General features: G+C 39.8%; 1 protein-coding gene across 3 annotated transcripts in view; it reads right to left on the reverse strand.

Annotated features, from left to right (window-relative positions):
- Positions 1-1,557: 1,557 nt before the first annotated feature.
- SH3RF1 (SH3 domain containing ring finger 1) overlaps positions 1,558-20,039 on the reverse strand; it is a 267,169-nt gene continuing 248,687 nt past the window's right edge. For all 3 annotated transcript variants that reach the window (XM_077477183.1, XM_077477182.1, XM_077477180.1), the window contains 2 exons: positions 15,124-15,449; positions 1,558-10,209 (listed from right to left, as the gene is read on the reverse strand). In XM_077477183.1, coding sequence (XP_077333309.1) covers positions 10,041-10,209; positions 15,124-15,449 — 495 coding nt within the window. In that variant the 3' untranslated portion in view covers positions 1,558-10,040. The remainder of the gene's footprint in view (positions 10,210-15,123; positions 15,450-20,039) is intronic.

Below are 20,039 nucleotides of genomic sequence, written 5' to 3' on the forward strand. Positions count from 1 at the left end.
TCTAAATTCAGTTCAGCTAATCTTTAATCATAGCTGAGCTCCTCCATGGTTCTTCTCAGTTTGGTTGCCATTTTCTGCACTTTCTCCAGTTCCCCGGTATCCTTTTTGGCACTGGCGAAATTATGATCAGTGAGTGGTTGTCCCTGCTTGAGAATGATGGAAAACTGCAGCCATATTATGACAAAAGTGGAAGCTGCTATCAGAATACAATGTTCTAAGCAGGAGAGATTCTTCCATCCTCCTCTGTTGTATAGATGGAGAAATCTTAGGTGGGCAGAATATATATATATATATATATATATATATATATATATATATATATATATATATATATATATATATATATATATATATATATATATATATATATATATATATATATATATCCCATTTATAGCCAGCTTTAAAGAGGAAGTAAACCCTTCCAAACAACTTGGACCTATAGGTAAGCCTAGATTAAGGCTTACCTGTAGGTCCAAGCAATATCTCCTAAACCTATATGGTTTAGGAGATATTTGCCCGAAAATGGGCACCGCTGTCTACGGCGCATGCGCCGTAGACAGCGGCGCGCATGCGCACTAAATGCGGCAAATCCAAGAATGGATTTGCCAAATTTGTCGACTCCCGTGCGCATGCGCGGGAGTGACGTCATCGCGGCTTTGCCGTATGACAGCGGCGGAGCTGCGAGGCGCGACTCCCGTGCGCATGCGCGGGAGTGACGTCATCGCGGTTGCGCCGCTGTGATTCGTCTGAGCTGCGAGACGCCACAAGCAACATGGATGCGGCGGACTACAGGGGACAGCGGCGACTTCGCTGGCTCCTGTGTCAGGTAAGTGACACATAATGAGCTACTATGCGATGCATAGTAGTCCATTATGCTTTACCTTTGCAGGGAAAAAAAGAGGAAGTAAACCCATCAGGGTTTACTTCCTCTTTAACTCCCTGTAGATAAGTGCAGATTGGCAAGGCATGACGTGTGAACATTGTTTGAATGCATTGTTTTGGATTTTTAGTTTGTGTTCACAAACATACACAAGTAGACTTCTATTTCCAGGCCCAAAACATTATGGTGCAATAGTTTCATAGTAAGGTTGAATAAAGACGCTAGTCCATCCAGTTGTGTATGTGTCAATGTCAATTATCATTTCTCATATCCCTGTATGTTGTGTTCACCAAGATGCATGACCATCTTTTAAAACTATCAATACTCTCCTCTGACACCACAAATTGTGGAGGAGAGTTCCCCGTCCTTATCACTCTGACAGTGAAAAACCCCCTAAACAGCTTAAGGGTAAACCGCTTCTCCTCCAATCTCATTGTGTGGCCCCGTTTCTTTTTACACTCCCCGAGGCTGAATAGTTTCCTACCTTCACTGGGATTACCATTGAGATATTTGTATACCGCTCAATACATGGTCTTTAAAAAAAAAAAAAAAAATCTATATTATGCACATGCACACACACACACTGCACATTCTTGTATGTTCATTTTTTTTTCTCTATTAACTAAAAAAAGTTTCATTCAATTAGGGTTAAAAAGCACACAGACACTTTCACCTAATTTTATTCTTGATGAAAAAAGTTTAATCAGATACTTATAAATGTTACACGGCTGTGCAAGAATTCTTGTTACAAAACATGAATCTAGAATCTCCTTAAAAACATCAAGGGCAGAATAAAAATTACACACAACAGTCTCCAACAAAACAGCGACACAGACTCAAAGACATTTGGAGTTTAGGATACATTTTGGCAAGGCTAACAAAATTCCTTTTCTTTTTCCTCTTTAAGCATGGGTGGAGCTTTAATATGCTCTTAATCTCCTAGGCCATCTCAGATTTTGAAAGTCAGCAATCCATAAGGGGTGACTAGAAGCCTCAGGGCTTGTAATACAGGTCACAAATGACTCGCGTAGTTGATCAGATGAGGTAAGCATAGGAGATTCTCAGTTGCTAAATAACCCATTTAGCAAAGACCTTGCATCATTGTAAAATTCCATCACAGACAACTGACTATCCTAGAATGGTTTACACATACAGTACAAACAACCCTACACTTATTTTTTTTGTAACCCATTTATCTTCAGAAAAGCTGAAGCCAGCTTCATCTTCGTAAATTCCTTTCACAAAACATTTAAATTCAAGTATGCTATAAGAAAAAAGAGATATGTGAAAAATAAAATATAAGTCAGAACTGGTAGAGACAGGGAAGGAATACGCCATCTAAAGCGAAGTCGTGATCGAAAAACACTGAGCACTCAGATTCTGTCACAAGCAGAACTTGCAGCCATCTTGTCTATGGTCAATCGTGTATAAATAAAACAGTAGAATGCTATTCTGAAGAAAATAAAACATTTTTCTTGATACATGTGCCACCAGGAGCTACCTCTGTAAGGCAAAAGTTGATGCAATTTTTTGGATCCCACTCTCTCTTTAAAAGGAAGTTATATAAAGTAAACCATTCACTTTGATCATTCACACACACAACTGACGTTTAAAAGGTACCCACACAAAACATACCTGTATAATGCAAAGCAATACATTTAGGGAAAAGGAACACACAACTTAACATGTATGGAGACACATGATAAAAGGTGTACAAATAAAAGATCATATTCCTGGAAAAAAACAGAGGAGTTTTTCTTCTTTTTTTAAAATATATAATGGGATAGTAGAACTTGTGTTATAATTGCGCATTACTATATGATCACACTCAGATGATTTTTTTTCTAGGAAATATATGTTCACGTGGTAAAATATTTGACCCATTTTTCTCAAAACATTAACATTTTGTAGGTCAAATGTGATAATAGTGGACATTCTGTTTTAGAGTGGACAGGGAGAGGATGCATGCACTTTATGGAGGTTAAAATTAAATGTGAATTACCAGTTGAAGAATAGTGCAAGCCAGACTACTGCATTGCATTTGCTCTTCAGTGGAGGGACCTTAGACCAGTTCTTCTCACTTCAGTCCTCAAGGTGCCCCAACAGGTTATGTTTTTAGGATTTCCCTCAGATGAATCAGCTGCAATAATTACTATGGCTGGGTTCACACTGCTGCGGCTAGTAGAACCGGATGTGATTCGCACCGCACTGCAGTGCAAATCACATCCGATCTCTGTGCGATGCGAGTTCAGCCATACAGATAGTATGGCTGAATTCGCATCGCACCCGCCACAAACTCGCACAGGACCCTTTTTTTGGTCCGCAGCAGAATCGGATCGCATGGGTGTTCACACCATGCGATCCGATTCCTGTCCGAGTTTGCAGATCGCACTGCGATATGCGAACTGATCTGGGGGTGTCATTAAGGTTTCACTGACACTCCCAGCAGTCTGCATAGGGCAGTGTGAACTGCCGGCAGGAGGCATGCGATGCGGGAACCCGCCGCGGATTCGCAGCGTTCCCGCATCGCTTCAGTGTGAAACCAGCCTAAGGCAGTGAAACTGATCAAATCACCTGTGCAAAATAATGGAAAAGCCTGAAAACATGACCTGTTGTGTCACCTAGAGGTCTACAGTTGAGAAACACTGCCTTAGACTACCAAACTCCAAATGAGATCTAGCCTGAGATCTAGCTGGACAATCGTGAAAATATACCAAAGCTCCTAATCAGCTAGGTGTAGCTAGACAAGATAATACCTATGCAAAGCTAGGTACTGCAGCCAAGTCTGTTTTCTATAAAAGCAAAGGATTATAGAGTCTGAAAACACATCAGGATAAACTCAAATAGTAAACTAACTATTTAGAAAGTGACCTGAGTATATATATATATATATATATATATATATATATATATATATATATATATATAGTCAAAAGGCTTAGGCTATGAATGGCTGTTTGGATGCTGCAGAACTAAAGATTCGAATGTGCTGAGATGTGCAAAATAAGCTGGAATATGTGATTACCTAATAGCTGAAGAAAGCGAACTGTATTGAGATTGAAAGATAGATATATAGATAGCTCCAATGTTCTAGAGTGGGGGTCTCCAAACTTTCTAAGCAAAGGGCCAGTTTACTGTCCTTCAGATTTTAGGGGCTCTGGACTGTGGTCAGTGGAAGTAGAAAATGCCCCAGCACCAGTGGGAGTAAACAAACCTCAGGCTTGGTGGTCAGTAGGAGTAAAAAAAAAAAACAATAAAAAGTGAATGTAGTTAGCAGGAGGGGTGATAATGGCCTATTGGTATTGGTGGGAAGAAGAGTGTCCAATCATTGGTGTCAGTGGGAGGGATAGTGCCTTGTTTGTGTCAATGGGAGGAATAGTACCCCTTTGTTGGTGTCAATGGGAGGACTTATGCCCCACTACTGGTGTCAGTGGAAGAAATGGTGCCTCAACCTTGTTCACAGTGGGAGGACTTGGTGCCTCATATCAGTGGGAGGAATAGTGACTCAAGGGCCAGAGATAAAGGAAGCAAAGAGCACATCCGGCCCACAGACCACGGTTCTGGAACATCAACATCCTCCAGATGTTCTACAAACACTCAATAGGAGAGAGCTCCTAACTGTAGCTCCAGTCTGTGCAGATCAGTTATACTTACACAACACAGTGTTAATAACTACAGTAAAGAAAACTAGGGCGTCTATGAAAATGGGCATCTGCTTCTGTTATCTGAACTGCCTTAGAAAACCACGCCTAAAATCTTACTAGGCAACATGGTTATTTTAGGAATAGTTGTGATTTTTTTTGCTGTAGAATATAAGGAGCATCCACCATCTATACATTTGTGTTGCAATTGAGCTAGAGACTTACACATCTGCATTTCCTATTATTTATGGGCATTGCAGGTGTTCATAACATTCTCTGTAATATTGCACTGACCAGTTGCAGTTGGAGAATCTTATTCTAGCAGTGTTAAGCCACTGGTTTCTATTAAGCATCTGCAGCACCACCTTTCTCATCACACATCTAATCCTGTGCAAATATTTTAGCCTTGGATATGGATCTGTATTTGCTGTACCACTATAAATAATGGATGAGGAATTTGCAGAGGATTGCAAAGATATAAGGCCCCTAGCCATTGGAGGCCTACCAGCTATCTCGTATGCTAACATAGGTCCTCAAATGTATCCTCAAGTTTCACCAATAATGTGCTTTTCGCTTTTTTTTCTGTCTACATAAGTGAAAACTGGAAGAAAATACTTCTGGAACACAAGTGAGTGAAGGTGGATCTCTCTGGAACACAAGTTAAATGAGTGAACTAATGGGAATATCGAGGATATCCACAAAACAATGAATTGAAGGTGAAATCTGAGGATATGTTTGGGAAGGTAAGGGTTTAGCTGTCCTTAAGTTCCTCAGATTAGAATCCCTAGCTTAGTTATCCATGTTAATATTGGGCATACGTAATTCCAGGCTACAGCTCACAACATAGGTGAAGGATGGTATCAGCATTTATGGCAATCTTACTTTTCTACATTCTAATAAAAAAAAATACTGTTCTTTTATACTGTTCTTTGCGCTGTAACAGAGAAGTGCGCATAGTAGTGACACGAACACTGACTGCTATATGGCACTCGACAGCTCTAAAGTATAAGCAGCAATTACTGACATAAGGGAGGATCTGCAATGTCAAGCACATAATAAATCACAGCCTTGTCAAGGTCGCGGTTCATTAATAATGGATTTATGTTTTTTTTCTTTGATGATATGACCCTTGAATGCCTGAAAACAAATCTAAAACATTTATACATGTGTCATCATTTTTAGGGTTTGCATTGTTTTTGTTTGATTTCAAACAAGATCAGGTTAGTTGCATGTTGTAAAATGGTGCAGCACTACTTCAGACCCATAAGAAGAGACACTTACAGTAAAGCTGGGAGAAGCTTTGTTCTGACTATATGTATAGTGCTTTTACTTGTACCACCTGTATCAATGAATTTGCAGTAAAAAAAAAAAAATGCATGTCATCTATTTTTGAGTGTCAATGGTCTACATTTAAGTTACCAAAGTACTAAAGATTCAATTGCAAAACAAGTCTGGCTATGGGGAACGTGCAACACGTGACAGAATATTACAAACCGGGACAATTCAGAATTAATTTGCTGTATTGCTAGTTTTCCCAGCATGTCCCTTCGACAAAAAGACAGTCCATAGACCGGATTCTGTTGGACAGACAGATGTACAAACTGATTGAATCTTGGCTGGTTCCTGCTGAACCTGCCAATTTTCAGCCAATGTGTAACCAGCATAAGAACATGACAAAATGCATCAATAAACATTACCTACGGTGAAAACCGCACATCAAAATGAGCAGCAGGATCCAGTTATGTGCAAATCTTGGCTGTTCCTGTAAAAGTGAAGACTGCCCATTCCTGGGCCTCTAATGGTCATTTTTATGGGTAATTTCAATGAGCAATAGGGAGCCTCGGAAAGTAGCAGGAATAGTGACAAACATGATTTTTACAAGAGCAGTTGAGATCTGCATGTAAATTTAGCTGCCAATATCTCTATCTACTGATCATTTTGTAGCGTTTACTGAAGTTGTCCACTGCTTATGCATTTTATGAGCATTTGCTCAGATTGAATTATCCAGGATTGTGATTGGTTTACTTTAAAGTGGTTGTAAACCTTAGTAATGAAATCTGAACTAAGCACATATATCTATATTATTTACTTGTCTGTCTCCAAATCTCTAAGTATCATTTCTCTCTGGTGGTTCCTTCCTTTGTTGACAGCAGGTGTAATTTCTGAGAAGCTTTCTCGACACATGAGATACATTAGTGAGGGGGATGAGAGCTCAGCACACAGCTCGTCTATTCAGGACACAGCTCTGCATGTTCCTTCATTCCTGTGCGTGTGTGTAAAGGGGGTGCGTCCATCAATCAGCTCTCACACACTAAATGCAGCTCTCCACCCCCTCCTCTCTGTTCCTGACAGATGCAGAAGGATTTTAGAACTGCACATTCGAATGAAGAGAACACTGCAGATAAACAAGTTAAACTTATGTAGGAGGATTTGTTTCATCGTTGTGTATCACCTGGGGCTATTCACTTCACTGGATATATGGAGAGTTTGCAACCACTTTAAAGAAAACTATTTCCCTGCACACTGCATTTATATAAAATACAAATCAGAACAATTATTGACACTACTAGAGGTGCTGAAACAGCTTAAAAAAAACACCAGACATACTGGTTTGCAATGACTTTCTTCTTTGGCAACAATGCAGTGTTGGACTATATTCCCCATGTGGTAACCTCCCTTTCCAGCACTTTACCTGTACACTATGTCTCTGAGCAGCTGCTATTCAGAAAATAGTGGCTGCTTCAATATAAGGAAATCAATTTTGTCTGCCTCATGACAACTTGCCCATAGAGATACAGACATCATAATTACCAGTCAAGTCAATTACCAAAAAATAAAAAACATCCACTATTATCAGTTTGGCTGCAGACCTTGACAGAATATTACAATGGTGCTTGTAAAAGGACATTGTTTCCAATTGTTAATATCAAGTCTATTTTTATACTATTAAAAGCTTTCTAAATTTGCAATATTCTGCAGTTATTCATATCTAGCTAGATGCATATAATGCAAGAAAGCATTTAGGTAAATTACTAATTCATTAAGGGTCACAAATAATACTTTTGACTACAGTCACAAGATGATTCAATTATGATGAACCTAATTTGCACACACCTTAAATTTTGCTTTATAGTGGAAATCTGTATAAAATACTATAATATCTTACTGTAATATTTGACAAGCTAAGACTTTACCCAAAGAATGAAACACTTCATAGCTTTGTTTTTACTTAAAGCGGCATTAAACCAAAATGGATTATATTGCAGCTTACCGATTATAAGTTGTGGTGGCTGCATTTGCTTTTTTTTTTTTTTTTTTTAAGGTTTTTTTTTTTTTTCACCTGGTGATCTGGCAAGCAATACACCTCCTGCATTAGAGTGCCCCCACTCTGGATGGAATACAGGGGCACCTTTGGACAGCAGAATTGTTAGTTTGCTAATATTAGAAAATTAGATACGCTAACAGCAGCAAAAATTTTACATAAATAAAAACTGATCATTGTGGGCATCCCTGTCAGTGTTAAATGGGGTTGTCTCATTCCTGTAACTGCAAGAGAGCTTTTTCTGTTGAAAAACAGACTTACTGGTTGGATCACCAGATGAAAAGGGAAGAAAGCCTAAAGAAACTAACGTAGCCACCACATCTAAGAATTTGTAAGCTGAAAATGCTCATTTTTGTCTTTAATACTACTTTAAACATAAACTCAACAGCATAGCAAGTAAAATAGTAATACGGAGCTACAAAAAAAATAGATGGCAAATGGTGTTCAGCTATCAAATGAGATCAGCTTAAAGGTTTGTTCATTTGCAGATGCCATCATCAGCTTGACATAAGGGGTTGATACCAAAACTGGTGAGTGCAAAATCTGGTGCACCTCTGCTTCCATTTTCATTGCCAAAGCTTAAGTGAACAAACTTTAGAAGCCGATTGGCTACTATGCACAGCTGTACAAGATTTTGCACCCCCCAGTTTTAGTAAATTAACCCCATTCTGTCTAAACTATTAGATAAGCAGTGAGAAAAAAATTCCACCCTTAGATTTTTTGTCTCTCTGTGGTCAATCTATAAGCAATCAAAAGTTGGAAAATCAAACAAATTCTCTATTCTTGAGGGCAGTTACAGTAAAAGCCACCCAGTAAAATACTAGTATAAAGGGGAACCATCCACCTGCAGTTCCACTAAGTGTCAGAATCCTTTATGCCTTAAGGCGACATGTAATAGTATAGGTGGATCTTGCAGAGCTTCAACTGCAATTTTAAATAAGTACATTAGTTGAACAGATAAGTAGAGTCTAAACGCTCACACAGGTCCCTGCAAGCAATGTGGTTGCAGGAATCTCCCCCAGCTGCGCTATTGTATTCTGACAGTGGGGATTACCCCCACCAGAATACACTGATCAGCATTGCAGCCATTGGCTAAAGTGACTGATAAAATGCTGGTTATTTAGCGGGACCATTCGACAGAAGTTTGTCCTTAGAACAGAGAGGGGAACATACACATTGGAATTTGACTGATTCCTGCTAAACTGGATGAGGTTCGATGTGAATAACCTGCCTAAGTAAGAGAACTAAGAAACTATACTCACCTCACTCCATTCTACCAATTCCTAAGGTAACAACATTTTAACAGAAATGGCTTTACTTTGAGGGCAAATTCAATGGTCAAATGTAATACATTATGTATGGTTAATCTGATGATGGAAATTACATTAAAAACAACTGTTATATGTAGTTCATTGCAGTTAACAATTTTCTAGAAATCCATGTTTCCTACTTGTGACATTATTGCTGTGTCCATTATTTTCTCCCCTGAAAGGGTTCTGGATGCTACATAAAAGTTTAATCATCACTAGCATAAAAAAAAAAAACTAAACAAAAGTTATTGGACATTATTTAAAAAAAAGATCTAAATAAATCTATGATAAGTACTCTGCAAATGATAAACAGTTATTTTACTTCTCCTCTGGTGCTTTTGCTAAAAAAAAAATGTGATTTTACCACCATAGCAGAAAAAAATATTCCACCCATTAAAATAATATTAAAATAAGAGGCTACAGCGAAGTCAGTTTATCTACGACAGTTTGCGAGAAAGGAATCCAGCTTCTCGTTTCTGTGGCATTTCATAAATTAATAAAATGTTATATTTATCATTTCAAAAGATGTTTTTTATCTATTAAAAAAAAAAAAAATGTACAAAACGGAAAGGAATCAAATAAATTATTAGCTAATGCCTTGTAAACATTGGTTTATTTGTTGTTGGGGTAGGGGGAAAATAAAAAATAAAAAACTTAACAGTACAAGGCACAAATGACATGGACAAAAAAAGTCTAGGGGCAATAAGAGACCAGGAAATGATGTCCAGTCCATTCCACCTTGGGGCTTTGCCTTAGAGGTGTCAGTTACCTCCTGTGATGCCAGTGAAGATTTGAACTTTGAAAGGACTGATATTAGCCAAAAGAGCTGTGCCATGCCATCTTTCAGGGATTTGTGCTTATTTAATAATCGCTACAACAAAGAGTTAAATATTCTCAACAAAGCTGCCTGGAAATAAGCCAGTTTTGCCGTTTCGCTGTAGTGTGCCTTTATACCAGCCGTCTTCACGTTTCTTGTGCACAAATACAATGTCCCCTTCCTTGAGTTCAAGCTCGGCCTCACTCTGGGGAGGGTATGACACCACCACTCGGTATCTAGAAAAAAAATAAAAAAATAAAAAAGGATGTAAATCTCACAAAGTAATCTTTGCCATGAATTGTCATTATTGGCCTGACAGAACAGGAAGCCGTCCGGTTCCAAAGTACACATTTTCATGGACAGGGAATCATTTACTGCAAGCAAGAAAAAAAAAAAAATATAACCCAGACAGAACAGTTTAGAAATAAGTGTAAACTTCAGAAGATACATTTACATAAAATGCAACACTTTATCAAGTAAGCAAAGTAGGGCTTCCAAGACAGGGGCTACACCGTGCCAGAAAAAGACATATAACAACTGACCTTTTACATTTAAAATGGTCTTTTTAAACCATGGAATTTGCCATTGTTTTGTTCATGCTATTCACTAAAAACATTCGTTATACTTTTAGATGAACATAATCCAGTATCAGCCAATAAATTTCAAAATTTCACAGGATTTTTACTGTGTACACTAAAATATTTCCAAACTAAACATCCTGCTTATCTGAAATGTCTTTTATTTTGACCACATCCTGAATCTTCAGCATAAGATATTTGTAGTTGCTATATTTTCCATATATTACCATGCAGTATTGTTTTTTACACCACCTACCTACAATAGCTTTTATAGGAACTTACCTGTTTATTATTTGAGAAAAGTTTAGCACCAAACATTATGATAACGGCATAGCACATCGCATGATGTGCTAGCACCCTCTGCAAGGGAGAAACAAGATACTTCCCCTAAAAAGTAAGTATACTTCTACTTTTTCTGATGAAAGTAAGTATTGGGGACATCACAACATTTCTATGCTACAAGTAAATACATTTAATTGGGTCACTGTCCCATTTCCTTCCAGCGTGACTTTAACCCCCCGCGTGGAGGGTTAGACAGCAATAAGGGTTGATTAGTTAAAATCTAGGGGTGATATTTGATGCGAATTAAACCTTTGAACTACATGTACAAAATATTGTCATCTTTTTTCTACATGAGAAACATTGCTCAGCTGTGTCCTTTGTTATCATACAATGTAGCTGAAAAGCTACATTGATCCATACATTTGTGTTCTCCCAACTTGACTACTGCAATGCTCTACTAGCTGGTGTACCTAAATCCACTATTAATCAACTTTAATATGTTCAAAAGTCTGAGAGGACATCTAACCGAGTTACACCAACACTACACTAACACTAGTACACACGTGTCACCCCCCCCCCCCCCAGTTAACCCCTTCACTCCCTGTCACAGTGTCACCAAGGGCAGTTCTGAGATTTTTCACTGATCACTGTACTGGTGTAATTTGCGACACTAATCAGCGTTAGGGCAGTTAGTAGTAGGCCCAGATGGCTTTAGGGTACCCTCTAACCCCCCTAATAAAGGTTTAATGCCTTGATCACTCCGTCACCAGACCACCCCCTGTCATCACCCTGTCCACGTGAAGCACGGAGTGAGGCTCTCCATCTTCCCGCTGACCGTTACCTCCGTCTCCTCCTCCAGCACGTCCAGCTGTCCTCTACACGCCGGTGACCTGGTTCCCATTCGGCTGAAGCACAGCAGGGACATTGGTACCTCCCCTGCTCTCCACACTTGGATGCAATTAACCCCCCCCCCCCCCACCCCCCGTTGCTCCGAGGACCTCAAGTGACACCATAAGCCATTTAATTTCCCTTTCATCTCTCTCCACCTCTTCTTGCATTGTCAACAGGATTTGTTCATATATAGACTATTGAATAAACTATTCATGTTTACATTCCACTGCCTGTTGTGAGACTGCCTTCTCTGTCAGCCCATCGTGCCATGGAACATTTTGTTGTATACTGCACAGTCATAGGACACACTTTCACAGGGTCTCCAAAGATGCCATTTTGAGAGACCCGAACCTGAAACCGTTACAGTTACAAATAAAAGTGTATATATATATACACACACATATATAAACACACATATAATAAAAAAGCCAAAAATAGTGGTCGTTTTATCCTTCTTTCTCTATTCTCTCTCTATTGTTCTGCTCTGTTTTACTGTATTTTATAACTGCAATGTTTTATTGTTACTATGGTTTATCACGTTTGCTTTTCAGGTATTTAATTATTTTATACTTTACTGTTTACTGTGTTTTATTGTTAACCATTTTCTTTTCATTTACACCATTCAGCTGCAGCACTGATTTATCTTGACAGCAACAGTGCTTGCTCTCACGATATGTAAATAAGCGACTCCAGCACTGTAGGAGGCGATTTCACCACCACAATTTAAAAAATAAAAAAATAAATGGTGCATGTATGCCCATCATTAGAAGTGGGTGGATGCAGGGTGGAATTCTAATGGTGGGCACACCCACCGATCAATCTCTTTTTTTCGTTCAGCCCACAGGCTGCATGAAAAAAAGTACATTACAATCTTAACAGCGGGCAGGAACACTCCCACCCCCCCCCCCCCACCCGCTTACTTGGATGTTTTTCTCTGGCTCTCCTGTCGAACAGGGAACCTGAGAATGCACCCGGTGGTTCTGCTAGCTGACCATAGAGCTGATCGAAGACCAGAAAGGCTCCAATCATCTCTATGGCCTAAGAAACCGGAAGCTACAAGCATTTCATGACTTCGGTTGTGCCGGAAATAAACAGTGCCATTGGGAAATTATCTTATCATACCGATCTTGGTGTGGTCAGATGCTTTGAGGGCAGAGGAGAGATCTAGAGTCTAACCCCAATAAAAAAAAAAAGTACCTGTCACTACCTATTACTATCATATGGGATATTTACATTCCCTGTGATAACAATAAAAAAAGAAAAAAAAAAATGAAAGGAACAGTGTGAACATAAAAGGCAAAATAAATAATAATAAAAAAACATGAGGTATCACCACGAACGTCATAACAAGGGCAGTAATTCTAGCAGTAGACCTCCTCTGTAAATCTGAAGTGGTAACCTGTAAAGACTTTTGAAAATGTATGTAGTTTGTCGCCGCTGCACGGTTGTGCGCAATTTTAAAGCATGTCGTGTTTGGTATCTATGTACTCGGCGTAAGATCATCTTTTATACTTTACCAAACATTTGAGCAATATAGTGTGTTACATGCATTGCATTAACATAAAAAAAAAGTGTTTTTTTCCCTAAACAATGTAGTTTGAAAAATCACTGCGCAAATACTATGTGAAAAAAAGAAAAATTGCAACACCCACCATGTGCCTGTAAAGTGTCTGAAAAAAGCCTCATTTGCAATCCCAGTGTGAAAGCCCAAGTGCTTTCACACTGGGGCGCTGCGCGGGAAGGACGTCAAAAAAAGTTCTGCAAGCAGCTTCTTTGAGGCCGCGCAATTACTATTTAAAACAGCACAGTGCCAAATTGTAAAAAGTGCTCTGGTCAGGAAGGGGGTAAAATCTTCTGGGGCTGAAGTGGTTAAAGGCGCTATGTAAATTAAAGTTTAATATAAGTATTATTAGACCTCATGTACACTGCTGCTGCTAAACGGAGGTTTAGGAGCAGTTGGGCATTTTTGGGTTCAGAAACTGAGTTTAAAGGCATTTCAAGCGCCAAGTGCTTCTAAACGCGGTAACTCGCACTTAGCTATGTTTCGTTTACAGGTGTTTTTCGTTTTTGCCCATATTGGAAAAAAAAAAAATACGTTTTTATTTCTTTTAAAAAACGCTTCTAAAAACGCTAATGCTGCTAAACACAGCAAAATTAAGGTTTTAAATGTAGGTTACTATCTGTCAAGTTAAATAATTCAGGAGAGGTTGTAAAAAGGTTCCGTGTACATGAAGCCTTAGTCATTGTGCCATGTGATGTATCAAGCTAGTAGCTACAAAGCCGAAATGAACAGGCTAGTAAACCTGACAGACACTTATGTTGGAAAAAAGCCTTCTGCCAAGAGACACAATGGTATGCAAAACATGGATAAATTGACTCAATCAGGGATTAATCAGTGTCTACCACTGCCTCCTTCCTTGGTATGATCTGCACTTCTCCATCCGCCCTCTGATCCCTCCTGTATTGATTTGTATTGTAACTGTACTGCACAGAGAAACAGAGCGCACACCAGCCCTAGTGCATTAAAGTTTATTTAACTCAATAAAAGGTTAAAAAAGCCAGGTATGTCACTCACAAACATCCGTTGAGTAGTAGCATTGGTATTTACAGCCTCCACTGTTGCCTCCTTCCCCGATTTTAGGCTCCCTGCAGTAGCTAGCAATACGGATGGTTAAGTACTCGGTTCGCTTGCTGGCTGCAGGTACACTCTCTATCCACGCCTCACACGCACGGACCTGCCGGCTCTGGATGACGTCACTCGCAATGGGGGGCGGATCTCTCAACGTGTGTACTGACTCTGACGCTGGCTATGACTGTTCCCACGACAACATGTTTCGGAGGCGTGGCCTCCTTCTTCAGGCCTACTAGTGACGTCATCCAGAGCCGGCAGGTCCATGCGTGTGAGGCGTGGATAGAGAGTGTACCTGCAGCCAGCAAGCGAACCGAGTACTTAACCATCCGTATTGCTAGCTACTGCAGGGAGCCTAAAATCGGGGAAGGAGGCAACAGTGGAGGCTGTAAATACCAATGCTACTACTCAACGGATGTTTGTGAGTGACATACCTGGCTTTTTTAACCTTTTATTGAGTTAAATAAACTTTAATGCACTAGGGCTGGTGTGCGCTCTGTTTCTCTGTGCTTTTTAGGTTTGTCTGCCACCCAGTGGACTTTAATAAGAGCAGCAACACCCAGAGTGGATGTAACAAGCAATATATATTGTGCAGAGGTATTCTGGAGGAACTGGATAGGATGTGACAGCGCCGTACTTGATTTATTTTGTTTCCTGTTGTACCTGTATTGTAACTGTACTGTCTGCCCTCATGTTGTAAAACTATAAAAATCCTGTATAACAATAATAATGTGATTTTAATTTTATTTATAGAGGATTTATTAAATTACCTTTCACAGACCATAGGTCTAGAGTCATTTAGTACAGGGCCCAGTGATGAGCAAGGCTGCCTCGGTGGAGGTGCTATAGGAACATTAGGATCCACCAAATTAGTCTTGCGATTCTCCTGTGCCAGTGCATTGACAGCTTCACAATCGACAGTTCCAGAAGCAGTTCGGACAGTATTGGTTAGAATGTCAGGACCAACTGCTCCTTCCAAAGTGGCCTCTGGTGTAGTCTGTTCCAGTTCTTGTGTAGGAGAGTGAGGTGGAGATGCTCGAGGTTTTCTTTTTGTGGATGCACCCGACAACAACTTGAGTAAACCTTTTTTCTCTTTCTGTAATAAATTAAATACCATTAGTATATTTTAGATTTTGAAGGCTACAGTCATGCGTTCCTCTTTTTCCTACAAATATTAAGTACTTATTACACAAAAATATATGGCTTTGTTAACCATAACACACTAGTCAATAAATGTACGATTTATCCCTATTACATGTTACAAAGAAGTAAAATCCAATTTCACAGATCTAAATTAGCACCAGTATTAAACTCTTCACATGGAGTAACGCGACAGAAGTTGCCAAGCAGCAATGGAATCCATTGCTGTCCCTGAAACGAGTTCGCATTTTATACTCAATGGTGAAAGCTGGAGAAAGGCAAATAATAGCATCACTCTTTTTTGGCATTGATTTTTCCCGGGCAGTGTAATTTTTTAAACATTACGTATATTACTTAACATCCTATCCTATTGTGTAGACATCAAGGCATTTATAGATACTGATGATAAAGCGGAGCTCTACCCAAAAGGGAAAACTTTGCTTATTTGTCTCCTCCCCCCTCCACTACCACATTTGACACCTTTGGGGGGGGGGGGGGGGCAGGTACCTGGTTTTGATAGGTACCTGCTCCCACTTCCGGCTGATCTCACTTTGCACATGTGCAGAAGAGAATTGGCTGTGAAGGCACAAGGCTTCACTGCCAGTTTACCTTAGATTAGATGTCGGCGGCAGCATCCGATAGCCGATTTAGAAATCGGCTAAGGTTTAGACACCGCTGGATTTGCGGACAGGTAAGTGTTCTAGTATTTGTAGCTGTGAACTTAATTTTTTTCTGAAGAAGCCTGTAGTTTTGCCATATACAAGAGTATAGCATTGCACAAAAATTTCTGTTACTGACAGGCTGTACACTGGACTTGACCTACCCAGGCGAAGGAGGTATGGCTGCAGTTATGCTGTACGGACTAAGCTGGCCTGTGTGCAAGATCCTTAGCCTTCCAAACAACCTATCTGATCCCACATGAGCTGATAAGTAGACACTAAAAGTGACAGCACAACATCTCAACCTACCCTGCCACTGTAAAACAAAAAATGTCCCCCATCATGATGCTACAGAGAAGTTACCTCAAACTACTGTACACATACTTTAAAGTGGCTGCATCGAGGTATAAAAACCTTCCATGTTCAGTTCCCACCCCCTCACCACACTTACCTGAGCCGATCTCGATCCAGCGCTGTGCCCGAGAGCTAGTGCTGGTCCCCTAAAGGGGAAGCTGCGCTCCTCTGCCCCCCCCTCCGCTGCCACATTTGGCACTTTTGGAGGGGGGTACCTGGTTTTGACAGGCACCCACTCCCAATTCCAGCTCACTTTGCCGTTGTAAAGTGAACCGGAAGTTTGCTCCCTCCTCCCCCCACAGCTGGCCCAATCACAAAGTGCTGCGCGATTCGCTCATGAGCAGTAGGAAACTGGGTTAGCCGAGAAGGCAGCACCAGCACCCAAGAGCCAATTCAAGAATCGACTCGGGTGAGGACACCGCTGGATATCTGGACAGGTAAGTGCCCCAACAGTAAAAGTCAGCAGCTACAATGTTTTTAGCTGCTGAACTTAAATTTTTTGGGGGTGGGGGTCCAGAATTCCTCTTTAAAATAAAGAAGTTTTCTTTAAAATATGGTGTATTTACCTGAGAAAAATGGGGTGGTGTTAAATTTTAGTCTACAGGCCTATGAAGGAGTACTATTTTTGTGCTATGAATGATTACACTTTAAATGTTATTCAGAAAAATGTTCTACTATGCTTTAGAGTTAAATTTATGTACTTTTATGTACCATTGGACAGGCATTCTGTCCCCAACACCCCCCTTTCCCCACAAGAGTAATACTGCTCCTGGCAGACAATACTTCGAGCAGTGGGGCAATACAGAGATGTGAACCATCTATAATCAGAATAGAGGTGCCCCAGGGGATGTATAATTAGGCCAAGCATATATATTTGGATATATTTTGCAGCAGGCAGAGCTGGGAACAACCTGGCCTGCGAATCACAGGCTCAGTAACAGGGAATTCCAGAGGCACAGGTCTACAGTAATTATACAAGTCTGAAGTATAGGAGATATGATGTAAATAATCACTGCCAATGTGAAAATGTGAGGCTCCATTAAGACAGATTGTGTCTCCAATGTCTCTGTTTCTAAGTGGCGCATTTTCAAGCTTGGCTAGTATGAACACATAATCTACTTGTTATATGCTGGAATAAAAAATTGCACCTCTTAGTTAAAATGTAAAAATCAATGGCTTTCAACTCTCTCTTGAAAATACATTTATATACATAAATATATAAAAAAAAAAAACACAGCTTTGCACTGTACAAGCCATTATGTAGTTTTGGCTTTAATTTATTTTTATCCACAGAAGCCCTGTCTAATAACAAAGCACACACAGCTCTTAAGTCTTGTTCAGCATAATTGTTATGTTTGAACATAAACATTAGTTTTGAGAATTGCTTGTTCATGCAAGTCTCGGTGTTCCCGTGAAGGACAAAACTGAATTTCTAGCAACAAAAAAAAAAGAAGAGAAAGCTTGTTTAAAGGGTTAGTTCACCTTTTAGAGCGGAGTTTACACGCAAAAGTGGACCTTCCTCTTTAAGCACTCTTCACCCCCTGACATGTCTTTTTTGGGGGGGGGGGGGGGGGGCGAGTGGGTACTTAGCTTAGAGTGGGACTTCCTGTCCCACGTCCTTCTTCCTGCTCTTGGCTGCCTAGGTAACTCCTCCTCTCCCCCTAGGCTAGGGCTCCTGACAGCAATCTTCTGGGACATGTAACAGGTCCATGGCCATGAACCCGAAAGCTGTCAAGGCCTGGTGCCCACAGTGGCTATGATGGCGCTGGTGGAGAGGAGGGAGAGGAGGGGGAGAGGAGCGAGGCTCCAGGTGACCGCATCGCTGGACCCCGGGACAGGTGAGTGTCTGTTTATTAAAAGTCAGCAGCTACACTTTTTATAGCTGCTGAATTTTAATGAACTAAAAAATGTGTGGAACGCCGTTTTAACAAAAAACGATAACTAACAGCACAGTACGCTCCTATCTTTCTAGTCTCCATCTTCCAATGCCCTTTCTAGCTCACTCAAACTTCGAAAGCAGCTCTGGAGGCCACAGCCTCTGGTGCTGTGTAGTGATATTTTACAGTGCCAAACCTAACATAACATATAACATGTTATATCAGCTGGAGAGGGAGGTGAAAGATGAGGAAAAAGGTGCATACATGTAGCTGGGACCCAAGGGGTGGGGAGGGTGTGAAATAGTTCACCTAACATGATGCTCTGTGGCAAGCGTACAGAGAGGAAGGTGTTTGCACAGAATTACCACTTATCTAAATCCATACAGTTTTATTAAGTATCAAAAATGTTCGAGAATCAAGTATAGATTTAAGCCCAATTTAGCGCCGTCTGACTGATATATAAAAATTGCAGCAAAGAAAAGTGCGCTATTGCCAACTACATCAAGACTGCGTGTTTCTTTAAACAGCGAAAGCTAAAACTTGACTGCTTACCATAAGCAAGGAGACCGTTTTCCCTTTTCCCCCAGTATGAATAAATTTTTCTGTAGAGATCTTTCGAGATTGAATGTATTAACTAGACACACATCAGCCTGCTTTGCAGACACATGCTTGGTTACTATTCATACCTAGCTGAGAAAGTTAGAGCGTTCTCTTCAAATCTCCCACATACTTGTCAACAGGAGCACAACCTAAGATTATGCAGCCTTTATCATCTGACATGCCTATGTAGTAGTGCCACCAGTTTATTACCTGGTACTTTATGTTACTCTATGTGCAGCCTCACTCTAATATATTTTGCAAAGTTTGTGATTCAGTTTTGCTAAAAATATCTCCCAAAAATTGCCTATCAATTTGAAAACAAATAAAACTGACCAATTATCAAAGTAAAAGTGGTTTATGGCTTGGCTACACAATAGCAACTATTACTAGCATTTAGCAATTGAAATATCCAGTGACTAATTTTATGGTTTCCTTCACACATCCGTTGGTATATGATGGAGCACACAGGAAACATTTTACCCCGTGGCCCTGTCACTGAGCCCTCTCAGTGGGACAACGCCACAATGTAATTGTGCTGCAAAAACATGATAAATCTACTTCATAATGCTCTTTCACCTATGGGTGATAAATACTGCCCTTTCTGTCGTCATAGTGTCACTTTTCTCTTTTTACCCATAAAAAAAAAAAAAATCACAATTGCGTGGTCATGCAATATGAAATTATAATTTTTTTCACATAGAGCTTTCTTTTGGTGATATTAATCACCACTGGGTTTTTTATTTTTTGCTAAATAAATTTAAAAAAGACCGAAAATAATAATAATAATAATAAAAAAAAAAATCTTTGTTTCGGTTATAAAATTTTGCAAATAAATAACCTTTCTTCATAAATTTAGGGCAAAATGTATTTCTTTGGTGAAAATTACCCAAATTGGTGTTTATTATTTAGTCTGTAGGAAAGAGTGCAAACAGTATATGGTTTCCTTCAACGGATGTGTGAAGGAAACCATATACTGTATATCTGAGAATTGATTAGTCCTCATTTCTTGAGCTCCTAAAATGACAGGACAATACAATCAGTACAATCCTGCAAATA

Source organism: Lithobates pipiens, unplaced genomic scaffold (assembly GCF_037356315.1).
Source record: "Lithobates pipiens isolate NorthernLeopardFrog02 unplaced genomic scaffold, aLitPip1_a1.2 Scaffold_13, whole genome shotgun sequence".
Lineage (NCBI taxonomy): Eukaryota > Metazoa > Chordata > Amphibia > Anura > Ranidae > Lithobates > Lithobates pipiens.